The sequence below is a fragment of the Podarcis vaucheri genome (genome assembly GCF_965113315.1).
Source record: "Podarcis vaucheri genome assembly, chromosome: 1".
In the NCBI taxonomy this organism is placed as follows: Eukaryota; Metazoa; Chordata; class Lepidosauria; order Squamata; family Lacertidae; genus Podarcis; species Podarcis vaucheri.
This window is the reverse complement of record NC_138759.1, coordinates 11,812,207-11,827,489: the sequence shown is the minus strand read 5'-3', so window position 1 is coordinate 11,827,489 and position 15,283 is coordinate 11,812,207. Positions and strand designations below refer to the sequence as shown.

The window sequence follows — 15,283 nt, the reverse complement described above, 5'->3', positions numbered from 1 at the left end:
CAAGCGTTGCATGTGTGACAGACCCAGAGGGAAGGGGGCCAGACCTCTATAGTTATGAACACTAGTGGCTTCTGCCACTTTCAGGCTGATACCTGGTGTTGCTGGGCAAACTGGCGCTCGCTTTCCCCAGGAAAACCTGCTGAATCGGAACAAACTGCAATTCTGGATTTTGTGGGGAAAGCGCTGGGCTGGAGGGAGGGGCACAGCACTCAGGTACTGAGCTTTGAAAAACAGACCTGCGCCTAGAACCACAGCACAAAAGGAAGTCTGGATGAACCCTGTGTTTCAGGCCATGTATTATTTTGGAAGGTGTCAACGAGGCCAATCCACTTTCAAATGCAAACTGAATTGAATTTCTTCCCCGCTCTGTGCTCCCAACTGCCTGGTCCTGATGGAAAGTCCTGCAACCAGGGCCAGGGCCCACCTGAGCCAGAAGGGGGTCTACTTTGGCAAACCAGTGAGAGGAGAGCCAGCGATGGACTCATAATCTGGTGAACCAGGTTCGCTTCCCTGCCCCTCCACATGCAGCTGCTGGGTGACCTTGGGCCAGTCACACTTCTCTGAAGTCTCTCAGCCCCACTCACCTCACAGAGTGTTTGTTGTGGGGGAGGAAGGGAAAGGAGAATGTTAGCCGCTTTGAGACTCCTTAAGGGGAGTGAAAGGCGGGATATCAAGTCCAAACTCCTCCTCCTCCTTTTCTTCTTCTTCTTCTTCTTCTTCTTCTTCTTCTTCTTCAACAGGCCCCTGAAGCCCAGAGCTGGCCCTGCCAAGCCAACTTCCACAGAAGCAACCAATTCCTTAGATCTTGCAGCTTGGGGAATTGCAGGCTGTGCGCAAACCGTGTGGGGTGCCCAGACCAGCCTGAGCGGCACCCCCCTCAGCCGCATTCCTTAGCTACGTCCTTCAGCTTCACCGTCTGCTTCCGCTGTCCTGTTTCCTTTGCCGTCTGAGGAGGATTTTCTGAGGAAAGAGCTTGTCCCTTTAGGCAAAACGACTGGACTGTTTCTAAGTGGGCTCTGCTGTGTCTCCTCTTTTGCCCCGGAGGGTGGGCTGGCTTGCGGTCAGGCGCTACGTCACCTCGGCAATTGACGGGGCCTGCCTTTCCTCTCCGTCTCAACCCTTCCGTTCCTCTTATCTGCCACTGAGCCTCGGAGACAGGAGGAGATAAGCGCTCACAGGGCGAGGTCACAGGCGGGGCAGAGAGGCAGGGGCAAAATGGAGGGCGGATGAAGAGCCCCGAAGAGATGGCACAGGGCACTGTGTTGAGGCAGAGAAGCCCCTGAATCCAGGCCTTGCCCACTCCCGGTTCATGTTAATGTTTCTAAGTCACCTCATCCCAAAGGCTCTGAGCTGCTATCTACACTTTCATACACAAAATGCCCAGAGCTAGTCAGATTGGAGCATTCCATCTTAAAATCCAGTCTCGTTAATGGACAATTGGTGTATGTGTGAAAAGAGACATCCCAGAATAAACAGTACCTAATGTTATCCCACACTTAGTGTGGCAGCACCTATTTCTCTGGAACTCCCTGCCTATTGATAGTAAGATGACACCTTCATTTTTGTTCAGGCACACCTGTCCCAGACAGGCAATTTTATTATGTACATTTGCTTTTTCAACTGTTGATTTTATCTATATATATATGTGCATTGCACTTCTATCCCACCTTTCCTTCAAGGAGTTCAAGATGATGTCCACATTTTACCCTCACAGCAACCCTGTGAGATACGCCTGACTTCATGTTAACAGATTCACTCGTTGTTTGGCCAGCCAGGCTGGTTTGCATAAACCAACCCAGGGATTCCTTGTCTGGCACATTTTGGCAGCTGGTACTTTCATCCCTATCCCAATCAATCAAAATCCTACCATTTATTAATTTCTAGGGGTTTTGGGGTGGGTGAGTCCCTGCAAATCTACAACAGTATTTATAATCCGCACTTTCAGGAGAGTATATCAAGCATACAACATCCTTAACTGGCTGGTTGGAGAGAGAAATTCATAGCTCAAAGGCCCATCTAAGGAAGGCAGTTTTCAGATGTTTAAAAGAAGACAGGAGTGGATCCTGCCAAACATCTAGTGGTAGGGAGTTTCACAGGACAGAGCCAGCCACTCTGAAGGCTCAGATACTAGGGAAGGCCAGCCAGACCTCAGGGGCATGGGGAACCACAAATATGCCCCACCAGAGGATCTTGGGGGCAGTCAAGGCGTAACATAAGGAAAAGGCAGTCCTTAAGGGACTTTGGACTCAAGTTGCCCAGGCCTTTGTGAATGAGCAAATCAGCAACCAGCCGCACGTAAAACGCATTTCCGTAACCAAGCATTGAAGTTGCCAATGTAACTTTGGGCTATGCATGCAATTCCTGCAGTCCACGGGACTGCAAGCGTTTTCCTGGGAGCCGTGCTGCCGCCTGATGAAGAGAGGAGGCCCTTTATTGGGCTAATGAGGAGCACTCCTCAAACAGCTCTTGATCAAACTGCCTCAGCTTTTTGTTTTTCATAACGCAACTCTCGAGTCAAGATAATTAGGCTGCATGACTAATAAGATAATAGTACATTTACTGTACAGCTGACTCTTCAGCGTCAAAGGGCTTCATAAATATCAGCCAGAGAATCTTCACAACACCCGTTCGGCGAGAAGCCCTCCTCGCAGGAAAATCGGAGGCAGAAACAGATCCTTTTCTCTAGAAGGGGAGCAAGGCCACAATGAGGAAAGGTCAAAACATTGTGGGGTGGAGGGGTAGTTTAGAGCAAAGATGAATAAAGGGGGATGTGATTTAAGGGCATAAATTTATGCACATTGTGGAGAACAAGGGGGCATGCATTGAAGCTGAATGCCATAAAATTCATGGCAGGACTGGGCCGACTAGATAGGCCTGATCCAGCAAGCTCATCTTATTATACCTGATATTATAACAACAACAACAACAACAACAACAACAACTTTTTTTTATTTATATCCCACCCATCTGGCTGGGTTTCCCCAGCCACTCTTTGTGGGAAACAGCCTTGTTGCACAAGACCTCTAAAGCAATTTTATTTGTGTAACCTGAATTTGCCAGAATGTGATGGATTCTCATCAGAAAATAGTGACAGTTTGGAAGGAGACACATAGATAACTGGTTGGTCCCTGTGGCAAATAGGATGCTCATAGACCTTCAGTAGCTATGCAATACAAATCAAGGAACATCACCTGATCTGGAATTTTTAATGGGGATCACCTGACCTGCTTTGGCCAGAACTGAGTGGAGGCACACCAGATTCAACCTCCGTATGGCATTATTTCAAGATGGACCGGAACAGCAACCATCTCTGTGCTGCGAGGGATTGAAGTGTTTCCTTCCCCGCCTGTCTTCACTTTGAAGATAACGGCTGAAGTTGGCTGGCTCATCAGCCAAGCGGATCCTTGTTATCTCAACGGCAGCCTTTTGAGTCCTCGAAGGACTGGCAGAACTAGCCTGACTTTGACCTGCTGCATCTGCTTGTTGTTCCACCAGACAAGACTGCAGAGCTGATATGGACTTCCTTTGAACAGCGGCATTCGTGATGAATTGGTCTGACAAGCCGAGTCCCACAGACCATTCGCTTGCCACATGAACCCTCCGGGCATAGCAAAAACAATTTGCTTTCATGCTTGTACAAGGGGGGTGGGGTGGGGAGCCCTGCTTTGCCATCAAAGGATCCCAAAAGTGTAAAGGGTCTTGTGAAGGCCATGACAGTCCCCTAGAGAGGATAAAAAGGTAAAGGGTAAAGGGACCCCTGACCATTAGGTCCAGTCGTGACTGATTCTGGGGTTGCACGCTCATCTCGCTCTATAGGCCAAGGGAGCCGGCGTTTGTGGCCAGCATGACTAAGCCGCTTCTGGCGAACCAGAGCAGCGCACGGAAATGCCGTCAACCTTCCCGCCGGAGCGGTACCTATTTATCTACTTGCTCTGGTGTGCTTTCCAACTGCTAGGTTGGCAGGAGCAGGGACCGAGCAACGGGAGCTCACCCCGTCACAGGGATTTGAACCGCCGACCTTCTGATCGGCAAGTCCTAGGCTCTGTGGTTTAACCCACAGCGCCACCCGCGTCCCTCCTAGAGAGGATATTTCAGCCTAAGTGATGGGCTCTCCTTCCTTGGAGATTTTTAAGCAGAGGTTGGATGGCTATCTGCCATGGATGCTTTAGCTGAGATTCCTACATTGCAAGGGGTTGGACTAGATGACTTTTGGGGTCCTTGCACATACCTCTTTTCTTTAAGGGAAAGCCTGTAGTCCAGCCTTCTCAGCCCTTCAGAGTTTTGGGCTAGAAGACCTTTTGCATCTCAGTTGCCCCAGCACACTTCCTGCCCAACTTCTGACACTTCCTTATTTATCCCTGCGGGATAACTCTTGTCAGTAGAGCATGAGACTCTTCATCATAAGGTCATGAGTTTGAGTCCCACATTGGCTGAAAGATTCCTGCATTGCAGGGGTTGGACTAGATCAGTGTTTCCAAAACTTAGGTCTACAGCTGTTTTTGGACTACAACTCCCATCATCCCTATCCCTATCCAGTGGTCAGACAGCTGGAAACACATGTTTTTGGAGGGGGGACACTGGACTAGATGATCCTCGTAGCCCCTTCCAACTCTACTATTCCATGATTCTATAATTATATATCATTAACATGATATAATTTTGCAGATTTGGAAGGGACCATGAAAACCTTCTAGTCCAACCCCATGCAATCCAGAAATATTTTGCCCAACATGGGTCTCAAACCCACAACCCTGAGATTAAGAGTCTCATGCTTTACTGGCTGAGCTATCCCAGAAGCCCTTGATCAGAACCTTAAAAACTGGTAACAATCTGTGGAAGACTCAGGTTTGCTGCCTTGCAATGTGTGAAAGGTTCCTTAGAGCTGTGTTCCTCAAGCTTGGGTTCCCAGAATATGGTTGGACCACAGTTCCCATCATCCCTAACCATGGGCTAAACTGGCTGGGGTTTATGCGAGTTGTAGTCCAACATCCTATGGAGACCAAAGGTTGACGGCCACCACCTTAGAGTATGGCTGGAAAGTCTCACAGTTTGGATGGACTTAAATTTGGCCCACTTGTCCTTGTTTCTTGTGCCATCAAGGATGGTCTGGTCCCTGGTCTGGGATGGTGAAGATTTCTACATGCACACACAAAACACACAAACACACACACACTTTGTCAGCTGCAATTACAGGCATTTCTACACTGATGAAAACGTACAGCGATCATTCGTGTTTGTCTGGGAGGCAGTGAGGGGCAAAAGAGGTCTAAAGACTTTTGGCCCCTAGCCATTTTCAGAACAGCTCCGTGGAAGAAGGGGGGGGAGACAAGTGGCGGGGGGGGGGCAAAGAGAATCTCTTGATTGGAATAATTATAAATCGTCTTCTCTTCGTTCTTGCTACACGAATTCCAGGCTAAATTATCATCTAATTTCAGAGAGCTCCATGACTGAGATTATCGGTGAGTCATTTGTAATTATGTGCCAGATTGTATTAAAGCATGAAAACACAAAGGATTCTCATCAAACACTAAGAGGGGGGAAAGAATCAAATTACATTTCGCAGGCAGGATAACAGTTCAGACTACATTTCAGATTCATGACATATTACAAATGTAAAACAGGAACGCGGGGAGGGGAAGGATGGCAGGGGGCTGGGGAGTGAGAAACTCTCAGCTTGAAAAGTGCACAACATGTTAAAAGAAAGACAATGGGCCTGATCCAGAAATATGAGGATGCAGTGGTGGGTTACCCGTGAGGATCACAGGGTGCTTTACAATACAAAAACACAAAAATACATGCCATAATAACAAACTAAACAATAACCCCACAGTTAAAAGGCTATAGATTGTCTAATCAGCCAAGTGCCTGAAAAAGAACATTTTTGCCTGGCACCTTAAAGGTGTATAATGAAGAGGCCAGGTGAACCTCCTTGGGGAGAGCATTCCACAAACAGGGGGCCACCACAGAAAAGGCCCGTTTTCGTGCTGCCACCCTCCAGACCCCATAAGATCTTGATCTTAGGGTCCAGGTAGGTTCATATGGGGAGAGGCAGTCCTTGAGGTGTTGTGGTCCTGAGACATTGAAGGCTTTATGGGTCAAAATCAGCACTTTGATCTGGGCCTGGAAGCTCATTGGCAGCTGGTACGGTTGAACCAGGATCAGTGTAATATGCTCAAGCCATCTTACCCCAGTGAGCAACCTGGCCGCTGAATTCTGCACCAGATGAAGTTTCCGAACTGTCTTCAGAGTCAGCCCCACGTATAACGTGTTGCAGCAATCTAAGCAAGAGGTGGACCTCAGTGACATCCAGCAGAAGCACACGGGAATGGCACAAAGGGGAGAGTGCTGTTGTGCACATGTCAAACCTGTGGGCTTCTCATCCACATCTGGTTGACCATGGTGAGAGGAGGATGCTGGACTAGATGGGTCCATGACCTCATTCAGCAGGGATCGTCTTAGGTTCTTTCGCTAAGAGTCCATGGGAGCAACGTGAAACGAACTTGGTCTGCATCCAGCTTTCAAATCTGTAAGGTTTGTGGCATACATTTTGTACTCAGAAACCTCAGCGCCCCTTCAATCCAGTCATATGCAAAATGTATTCATTTAGCAATATATATACCGCTTGATTGTGATGAAACCTCAAAGCAGTTTAGGTGAAGGTAAAGGTACCCCTGACCATTAGGTCCAGTCGTGGCCGACTCTGGGGTTGCGGCGCTCATCTCACTTTATTGGCCGAGGGAGCCGGCGTGCAGCTTCCGGGTCATGTGGCCAGCATGACTAAGCCGCTTCTGGCGAACCAGAGCAGCGCACGGAAACACCGTTTACCTTCCCGCTGGAGCGGTACCTATTTATCTACTTGCACTTTGAAGTGCTTTTGAACTGCAAGGTTCGCAGGAGCAGGGACCAAGAAATGGGAGCTCACCTCATCGCAGGGATTCGAACCGCCAACCTTCCCATCAGCAAGCCCTAGGCTCTGTGGTTTAGACCACAGCACCACCCACTCCCCCCCCCCAAAAAAAAGATCTACGGTCAGAAAGAGACTTTCCTCTGAGTAAACATGTGCACGACTGCACTGGAAATATATCTACAATATATTCACTGTTCTCTCGCTCCCCAACCTGCAACAACCACATAAGCACTGTTTTCATTTAAATCATGGCGTAAGTATTGAGCTTTTGCAGAGGGGAGGTTCCTTCGTTGCTACATGTTCCATTTCTGCAGATATAATCCCATGGTTTAAAAAGAGAGGAGGAAAGCTAAAGGATTGCACCCTGGTGACACAAGCAAAATGTGCGGAGGGGATCCTTTTAGAATGTGGAATTCACAATGTACTGAAGTGTAGATTGAAAAGCCTCTGGTGTTTCCTTCATTGCTACATTTAAAAAGACACTCGGAACCATCTGCCAGCTAATAACGGCTTTATTAAAGCTTTAATGTTGCATTCTGTCACGAAACACACAAAAAAGTAGGTGGCGTTGCATCGGAGACAGGCATGGCAGCAACCTGCTATTTCTTCCCTTGAAACTCGGTGATATTCTTCCACATCGTGAAAGAGGCAGAAGATTTGGGGCCCTTTGAACATCTCCTAATTCCTAAACGCATTTCTGCTTTTGTTCATGAAGCCCACTGACTGCACAGCTCAGCTCTTATCACAAGGCTTTCAGAGTGGGAAAGAAAGGGTTTAATGCGCAGTGCCAATCTCCTTGGCTAATGTTCCATGCCTCAAGTGTTCATTATGAAAGGTGGGGCAATTCCAATGCACACATTCGCCCTTAACATTATTCTTCTGGGCTGGGTTCTTGGGGCGAGGAAGGAGGGGAGATATGATGCTCTTTGTATGGTCCTGGACACATTGAAAGCTCATGACTTCCCCCATGGAATCCTGGGAATTATAATTCTGAGGGGGAAGCGACAGGTCCCAGGATCCTTTGGGGGAAGCCATGTGCTTTCAATCTATGGTGCTTTCTATGTGCTTTCAATCTATGTGTGGGTATGTATGTGCTTTCAATCTATGGTGTGGGCGTCCCCCCAGTATGTGCTAGATGGAGGTACAGGAATTAGCTATGAAATGATGTTTAATGCTACGATGGATTCCCACCCCTCACTCCGCATGGTGGTTGCGTACAAGTTCAGTTTTTAGCAGCTGGTGCCATGGCCTGATTGGACAGAGGAAGAGCAGGAAGCACCAGCTTGGGAGCCCCCAAGGCTCAGAGCCCAGGGAGTGATTGTGGGACGATGAGGAGTGGTCAGAGGGAGAAAGGCTGGAAAGAGAAGATGTTGGAAGCTGAAGGGGTAACAGGTCTTAGTGAGCTGGGAGAGTCTGTGGCAGAGAGAAGCCCAGAATCAGAGGCAGCAGCTGAAGCAGGAGAGTGGGAAGAGGGAGGCCAAGAGGCAGAGATGAGTCAGACCGGGGGAAAGTCACACGGGTCTCCCTCTCCTGCTGCAACAAGGCCCCTGCTCCCCTTGTCTCCCAGAAATGGCTTAAAAGGAATAGTGAGGTTGGTTGTGACCACAGTCTCCAATTGCTTGGAAAGACCCCCTGGAGAGGAGACTTAGGCAGCTGTAGGAAGGCAGGGGCTCAGTCTCAGCAACTGCTTCATGGGGGCCAGATGAGTTGCCGTACTCATTAGGCCTGATAATCCTGTGTTGATCAGGTTTTTGCTAATAGAGAGCCAACGCCAACTTGCACTGTATGATTTACTGCCGGCTCGCTCCTGACACTCATGTTTATATATGGAATTTATACTTTGTATTTTTAAAAAAACGTTTCACAGAATGTGTTGTTTTCCTGTTAAAATTATGTCATTTTCAATGTGGTTCATTAAGTGTGTTCTCATTTGCAATATTTGTTGTTGTTGTTTAGTCGTTTAGTCGTGTCCGACTCTTCGCAACCCCATGGACCAGAGCACGCCAGGCTCTGGCGTATACAATTGCGTATGCAATATACAATTTGATTATTTAAGGAAGGTTGTAGGCCATTTAGAGATTCCTTTGGACACGTGCAGTGGTATGGAAATGATTAAAAAAATAAAACAACTCTGGAAGATGCCTTGGCCCTAAGCCATGAGCACGGGCAATTGTCTTCTGCAATCTGGTGTAGTTCACTTCCAGTGAGAATGCAGAGGATCAGAATTAGGGGCATTTGCTCACTTGCAGAAGGTATCAGGCTCTGCGTGCAAGAGGACACAAGACTCCTGGTGTCTCCAACAAGGAAGACTGGGAAAGATTTCTGCCCAAGTTCCTGGGGAGAGACCACCCAACCAAAGGCAATGCTGGCCTAACTAAGGAATGAGGAACACCAGCCTAGCTGCAAAATGTTGCCCTCCAGGTCTCTATCTGGCCCTCAGTCTTCTCCCTATGAAAGTAATGCACCTCTAAGAGCTGTGCTGGAAGAGTGTGGCCAGAGCGGAGAGGGCAACAGCAGAAGCAAGAATGTTTGTTTTTTCAGAAAGCTCTCTCTGAAGAGTGGGCTCCATTGCTCTCTTGCCGACATCAGAATAAGTATGGCAGAGTCTTAATGCCCTGTGGGAAACCCCCACTGCCTCCCCTCTCCTCCCAATTAGCAACAGCAAGGCCCCATAGCAGGGCATCTGTGAGGCCCATGGTTTCTACAGCAGCAACATCGTATGCATCGGGGTCCATAGGAAATATACATTTCCCATGCTTCCCAAGTGCTGGAATACTGCCACAGCAGGAACCAAATGAAAGCTCCCTTGCCAACAGATAAACATCGGTAAGAAAAAGACAGAGGGAGCGATGTAACAGTAACATGGAAGACTGCCATGCGGCAACATCAGTTGTGAAGCAAGCCCCAAACTGAACCTCTGAACCCCTCGTTCCAGCTGTCCCATTGATCCCAACCACTAGTCCTGGCTTTGATACATGTCAATGGTTCTGAAATGTCTCTGTGTCTCATTTACTAAGTTATCAGCATCAGATTAGAATGGTGCGGGCAGTTCCCCCGCACAGGGTGCCAAGTCGAGAGAGTGGAAAGAGAGTGTCGGTTTATGCATTGTTCAGGAAGGGGGAAAACACACACTTTGAAACAAAACGTACACACACACTTAAATGTTTTAAAACACTTTTGCTTTGTAGACACAAAATAAGGATATACACTGGGTATTTTGTACACTGCTGTCCAAGTCACACAGAAGCAGTCTTAAGAAACAAAACAAAAAAGCCTGCAAGGGAAGGCAAGAACACATAATAAAAGATGACTTAAAAAAAATATATTTACAGCAGATATTACAATTTGTCTGGGGGGTGAGGAGGAGAGATGGCAGGCCGTGGCTCGTGATGTGGGCTGGAAGGACCCTTCAAGATGCTTGCAGATTGTTTCGATTCGCTGGCACTGCCGCGCACCAAATGTGTTGGCCTTGTTAAGACGAGAGCGACAAGCGGCGAGGAGACTATGCAAGGAGTGATACATAAAAACAGCAAGAGGCGATAAACTCCCACGCAATCCAGAGGGAAGGCAAACAGAACAGCGAGAACTAATACGGAGGTCACTTTTTAAGACGATGCTACACAGCTCCCGCCAAAGTCTTTCTGTGGTGAAGGGAGTCACTCTCATGAAACAGCACATACAATTGAGATGCAATCGGTGCACACGCGTCACCATCCAAGCTTGCCTGCCCTAAATTGTTCTCTAAAATGCAATTTATACATTTGTCTGGCAGAGGAGCAAGCTTAGCCCCTTTCCTCCACTGTGCAGACAGCATCTATGCAGGACTGCGCAAACATCCGATCACGTGGAGGTTTCTAGGTCCTCAAAAGAGAGGAGGAGGCAGCTGCAAAAACTGGATCTGCACAATCAGAAACGTGTAGGGTTCCTGTTCCACCCACCTAAGTGTTGGCAAGTCTGTGAACTGAGGCCAAGTGACCAAAGGTTAGAAAGACTTCAAGGTAGAAAAAGCACAACGCCACAGTTTGAGGATTCTGCCTAGGAAATGTGCGCTACACTAGGAGCGGGAGGGAGCCAGGATTCACACCTCGCAATCGAAAACCAACCATTCTCGAAACCCTGTGAGCTCTCGTCATCATCTGAATGCAGAATACGGCAAGCTCCAAATTATTTTCAGGGAAACGCAGCCAAGTGCCTCCCCCAAGGTCACTGTGATATGTTAACAGTAGCAGACAAGGGTGAACTGTGTACTCGCCTTTATTTTAACATTTTCCCTAAGTAGTTATGAAAACAGAAGGTGGCATCTGCTAATCCGTTTGTATTCCCTGAGCTTAGTTACACCGAGGAGGAATGAGCACTCCAAAAAGGAAAGAAAAATAAAAGAAATCTGCGTGTAATATTACATGACTTAGAAATGTGCGAGGCAGGATTGAAAATTCTTAGGCATTCCAAGGTTTATTAAAACGACCTTTCTGCAGCCACTAGACAAAACACACACCTCAGTCCTCCTGCAGCTGAAGGCAAAGTATTACAGCAGAGCTGGCGGCTTGTGAAATGCTCCTCAGCAGGCCTGCGAACTTTCCCATTTATGGGAACTGGAACTCAGCGCCAAACTGGATGGGTTGTTAGATGTGCCTTTGCACCTGATGTGCATCCTTTCAACAAAATGAAAATAGCAGTCGCTGAGGAGTGAATACAATTACTGGGATTCCTGAAGGAGGTGTATGGTATTTTAACCCTTTCCTCCCCTGCCGTGGTCTCAATGAAAACTGGTTCTCTGAAGCTGCTATTTGCACTGGGAGGGAACCACCTATTGGCTTTAATTCAATTCCATTTGGGAAGGGGCGAGTGACAAATGAGAACAGCAGAATGAGGCAGGGGTGCCAGGAGAGGGTTTCTATTCCCTGCCCCCACTTTAGCTACAACTTTTACAAGTATACGTGAGCTTTCCCTAAGAGGACAAACAGCAGCTTGGGTGGGCGAGTTTCATTAGGAAGCACCTGGGGGGTGATTCAATCCAGTTCCCCCAGTGCTGTGGCCCAATCCAAAGTGTGCCTCCTGTGTGGGTGCTCTCTGCAAGAATTTAAAGATCACATACCTCCATCATGACACTGAATTTGGCCCTCAGAATCCCAACCCTTTAAAAAGCCAACCAAGCAAAAAACCCTCAGTGAGCCAAAGTAACACACTGGGGAGGGAGGAATTGCTGATCCTACGGGACCTCTTAAGCATTTAGCAGCTGAGTAGTGGGCAAACTTCTCTTGCCTCAGCAATGACATACTATTGGATTCAAAATTAAACTGCTAAAGGACCATCAGAAGCCCGAGAATAAAGATTAAACATGTCCCCCCAAACTGCTTCTCCTATTTCTGTAGTTGGTATTTCATACGGATTGGCCAGATTCCATAGCTCTCCCTTCCTCAACCTTGTTGGCTGGGACTGACGGGAGCTGTAGTCTAAAATCAGAGCCTAGCTATGCAAACCTGGCCCCAAGGAGGCAAGTCTGGCAAGGATTATCCATGCCAAGCTGCCTGGATTATCCACGTGAAAAGCAGACTGCAAATGCCAGGGCAACTGCATGGACCCAGCCAGCCACACAGAAGCAGATAGTGAGATACTGGCAAGCTCACCACCTGGTACTTGGTCCCTAAAAAGAATAATTTGGGTTTTTTGTTTCTTTGCTTTTTTAGGAGGGAGCTTGCCACAGCAATCTCTGCCAAAACAGAAGCGGCCACGTACCATCAAAGCAAGAATCTCAATTTTCCAGATCAAGACCTAGTAATTCAAATAAACACCCAGATAAATCCCAGTCAGAGAATTAAATGCAGGATGTCCCAGGAGATCTGAGTCACCTCCTTCTGCCATGTCCTACCATCTCCCAGGGACTTGGGAGTCTAGTTCTCAATGAGCTGTCAAATATGCATCTGGGCTGGAACATCGCAGGCTGAGAGTGGGGGATGGTGGGCCTCGTCGACTAAACCAATGGGCCTTCCAGAAGTTATTGGACTCCAACTCCCATCAGTCCCAGCCAGCATGGCCAACGGACAGGGATGATGGGAGTTGTAGTCCAGCAACATCTGGAAGTCACCAGGTTCCCCAACCCTGGACTAAATACTTCTCCATACAAAAATATATCTGCCCACATAGAAGACTTTCTCCGACATACTAAGTTGTCTGCATGGAGGGATTTTTATCTTTTGCGAGGCCAAGTAGGTCACTATGTAAGTCACCACTTGCAGTCCGAAGTGGTACATCTCAAAAATACCAGCTGAGCGAGAAGAGGCTCTTCTGAATTCGGGAAAGGATTGCTTTCGGTCTCATCCTCTAACTAGGATATTCCAACCTGGAGCTCTGGTAAAAGCAAGCAAGGACATAGAAAAGAGGAAGCTTGACCTTTTGGCATGGACAAGGCCAACATGGAGAACTGGGTATATTTTTGCCTCAATGGGGCGGGGAATCCGTTTCCCACAAAGTCAACTTGGCACATCCTCCTTGCCTGCCAGGCAACAGGGATGAGAACCGCCCCTGTGGTATGCGTCCTTTGGCCACCGGCGAGCAAATATATGCCGTGCTGCTAGAAAGTCAAAGGAGTCAAACGCAACGGCAGGTAAAATTCAGGCCGCAATCCTGCGAGGCCTGAAATGAGGAGGTGGGAAACTATTGGTCTGGTTTAACCTTAGGTTCACAAGGTTTAAAGTTCTGACAGGTTACTGGACAGAGCCGAGAGAGCAGAGCTTGGCCAAAGTTCTCGCATGGCTGAGCCCGTATCGACCTCATTAAATAACATTAAATTAAATTACATTAGGGATGGGGGGGGGGAGTAGCTTATTTACCTTAAAACAAAGCAAAGTAAAACTTACTGGAGACAAATCTGTCTGTTATGCCAAGCCAACCAAGACTGCCAGGAGGACAAAAAGTGAACACAACCCCCCGCCCCCAATTGCGGTGAGGAGCACCATACTCTTAAATTTTAAGTGCATCACAGAGGCATAGGAGCTTGTGAGATGTCCTACAGCCAGCAGCAGGGGTGTCAAGTCTACCCATTGCACTCTTCTCCCCTGCCAATCCCTCGCTCGCCCTATCTTACAGCAGCGGTGAGTGAAGGCCTGGTTTCATTTCCTTGGAGCAGGAACAGCCTCCCCTTACTGAGATGTCCAAACTGTTTCCTGCACCTCTGAGGTCTACACCATGGTACAGCAACCAACTTTGACAAACCCTCCTGTTGCTTCTTCAAACTTCTTAAGGTACCACTGCTGTCCTCTATGAGATACCTGCCCAATGGTGCTCTAACCTTAGGGTAACACTGCATGTATTTGGGGGGAGGGGACCAGGTATTTGGGATTGCTTTCCAAGAGGAGTTGCCTGGGCAGCTTGCATATCAGCTCTGAAGTTATTTATTTCAGCATGGAAACACGGACGCTACGCCAAGGTCAGCTTTTTCTACGGAGGGGCGGGGAGATGTGCTTTTATCACCCCCAATGTAAACAGCGCATGTCCACAGCTTTTCCACTTGGAGGTTTTGCACACTGTTATGATTTGCTCCTTGTCATATATGTGTTTTTACGGAGATATGGCTGAACCAAGGGCAGCCACAAGGAAGGTCCAACACTGCGCCGCCGAGTTGTGCCAGCCATTTTGACTCTTCTCCTTTGTTCCCTGAAACTGATGCTTTGCTGAATCCCTTTCTCATAGCATGATCCAGAAACATTTCAAGTATTCAAAAGCCAAACCCTGGTGCCAGGCTACAGGTCAATGGAAACTGACCAGCAAGCAATGGAAGTCAGGAGGGTTTGTTGACATCGCCAGGTTAACTTCCTTCACCGATCCCATTAGGAGGCAATTAGTATCCTTCATCGTCGTCCATCTCACAGCCATAATCTGAAAATACCAAAGCGGAGAAAAATTATCAGAAGAAACAGGATCATTGAGGATCCCTTAATACATTAGCCTCTACCCCACCCACTCCCAGAAGACAAGACAACAGAAATAGTCCCTCCTAGGAAAATTTACAATGGGGAGGGAAAGGTAAAGCACAGGAAGAAATCACATACAAAAAAGCAGTCCAATGAAACACTTTTTAAAAGACAGAGTGTTTAAATGTAGGTCACAGAAATGAGCAAGTGAGCCAATTTCTGTAGCATCCAAACTGTCAAGTAATTTCTAGGTGCATCGAGGTAAGCAAATTGCAGGTTTCGCTGGAGAGATTAAATAAAAGCTAGCTGGGTTTTAAACTAACCTACCCCAGGAGATCCGTTCCTTAAAAGAGCCTTATGAACATGCCCAAAAAAGTTGAAAGTCTCCCAAAAATGTTACTAGCCTGCCAGGAGCTGGCAGAGAGCTCTGCCCCGCCTCCCTCAGCCGGCTGCACTTCTACAGAGA

General features: G+C 47.8%; 1 protein-coding gene across 1 annotated transcript in view; it reads right to left on the bottom strand.

Annotated features, from left to right (window-relative positions):
* Window positions 1–10,069: 10,069 nt before the first annotated feature.
* Window positions 10,070–15,283, bottom strand: part of BRF1 (BRF1 general transcription factor IIIB subunit) — a 209,716-nt gene continuing 204,502 nt past the window's right edge. Inside the window, exon 18 of the mRNA XM_082217898.1 lies at window positions 10,070–14,782. Within this exon, the coding sequence (XP_082074024.1) occupies window positions 14,745–14,782 (38 nt within the window). The 3' untranslated portion in view covers window positions 10,070–14,744. The remainder of the gene's footprint in view (window positions 14,783–15,283) is intronic.